Here is a 1,852-nt window from a genome sequence, read left to right on the forward strand (position 1 = left end):
ATTTTTATTAAAGAATACATTTGCTTCCTGTATTCTCTATTCAAATCTAAAATGTAATTGAATTACAGTGAGGTCAAATTAAATGCAGTCATTGGCTGGAAACCCAGCTGCCAGTGCACTGTGTTTTTCTTCTCTATCCCAGTGGCTGGGTTTCAGAAACCCCTAGTGTATGGCAGTATGGTGAAATCGTGTTCTGGGGGGGTGTATTTATGATTATGATACTGAAGTTAAAATAATATGATAATAATTAAAAGTTTGTATGAAGCAGTATAATGGGCTGTTTTTGTACAGGTAAAATAACTGGAAGCGAAAGACACCAGAAGCCAAACACATTCAAGTTACAAATAGTCGCGCCCGCTCTCTTGTGAAAACTAAGCTGGATATAAATAATATCCATTATTTTTTTACAGCACATTGTTGGTTACTGTAATTTTCTACAGTACATAATTGCTTGTTGTGTTTTCTACAATACATTGGTAATTACTGTGATTTTCTACGTTACATAATTAGTTATTGTGTTTTTTAAAGTACATTGGTAATTACTGTGATTTTCTACATTACATAATTAGTTATTGTGTTTTTTAAAGTACATTGGTAATTACTGTGATTTTCTACATTACATAATTAGTTATTGTGTTTTCTACAATACATTGGAAGTTACTGTGATTGTCTTCATTGCTGGTTACTGTGACTTTTTTGCCTCTATGGCTATTATGTCGGCATACCCTTGAGGAAACAAATAATAATAATAATAATAATAATAATAATAATAATAATAATAATTTACAGCGTGAGCCTACAAAGCCTAAGAAGAAAAAATAGGCGTTTTAGCAAATATGAAATACTGTATGATCTTTCTGTTGGGCGAAGGCTTGAAATGTCTTAGCTAAAGTTAAGAGCATGCTATTTAACATAACTTGCAGACTTATCTAATCTTATTAATCTATTAGATAAGTTTTAGATAAGTACATAATTACTAATCTTATTAATAATTGTATAATCTTATTGTCATTTAAATATAGCATCCAAGAATCAACTTAACCATGCACATAACTTACCACCTGTAGACGTCTGTTGAGTTGCCTTTCTTCTTTAACTTCATCTTGTTCTGACACAACCTGCATCTTATCCTATTTTTCAAAAGCTTCTTTTTCTGTAACCATTAAATTAATTTGACTGTCCTCCTCTTGGTTGGCTTTCCCTGCATTAAGGACAATATTTTATTTCCTAAATGCATGCTTTTATGTTAGATTGTCTTTTAATTTTAAGTTACCAAGGCAACTCCCGCTTGCATCTGTGAGGTTGTGGAGTTGTGCGCTCGAACGTGCACGCACACGCATGTGCGAAACAGATCGGCAACCGGCACTTCATCGGCGCGTCACAACAAGTGGCCTCACAATATGGCGATTTTTCCCATCAGCCACCGCGGCGCTAGAGACGTGACGTCACGCCCCCATCCCCTATAGGACACAGTCCTCCAGGGAATAATTATCGTGTACTTAACTGAATGGATGATCTGGATTACCTGTAAAAAAAATTCATCCATGAAAGTAGGCTGCATCTTGACTCCTCAAAGATTGATCCTGATCTGACAGTCTTGGCCCCCATCCCCTATAGGACACAGTCCTCCAGGGAATAATTATCGTGTACTTAACTTACATGTATGATTTAAAATGTGTATATTTGTGAGCTATTGCTCTTAACAGGCTCCTTCGTCAAGCACTGCAGCCGCCCATAAAATGTTGAAAAACTAAATAATTTGGTGTCATCCGGACAGAGGCGGACAGTAGTGAAGTATTTTTACTTTACTCAAGTAAATTAAAAAAGTATCTGTATTTTATCAGAGTGTTTT

At 35.3% G+C, this 1,852-nt stretch overlaps 1 protein-coding gene across 1 annotated transcript in view; it reads right to left on the reverse strand.

The window, feature by feature from the left end:
* Nucleotides 1-1,102, reverse strand: part of LOC107749084 (uncharacterized) — a 3,473-nt gene extending 2,371 nt beyond the window's left edge. The window contains exon 1 of the mRNA XM_016564131.1: nucleotides 1,059-1,102. Within this exon, the coding sequence (XP_016419617.1) occupies nucleotides 1,059-1,102 (44 nt within the window). The remainder of the gene's footprint in view (nucleotides 1-1,058) is intronic.
* Between the last annotated feature and the right edge of the window lie 750 nt (nucleotides 1,103-1,852).

The sequence above is a fragment of the Sinocyclocheilus rhinocerous genome, unplaced genomic scaffold (genome assembly GCF_001515625.1).
Source record: "Sinocyclocheilus rhinocerous isolate Xijiao unplaced genomic scaffold, SAMN03320098_v1.1 scaffold5764, whole genome shotgun sequence".
Lineage (NCBI taxonomy): Eukaryota > Metazoa > Chordata > Actinopteri > Cypriniformes > Cyprinidae > Sinocyclocheilus > Sinocyclocheilus rhinocerous.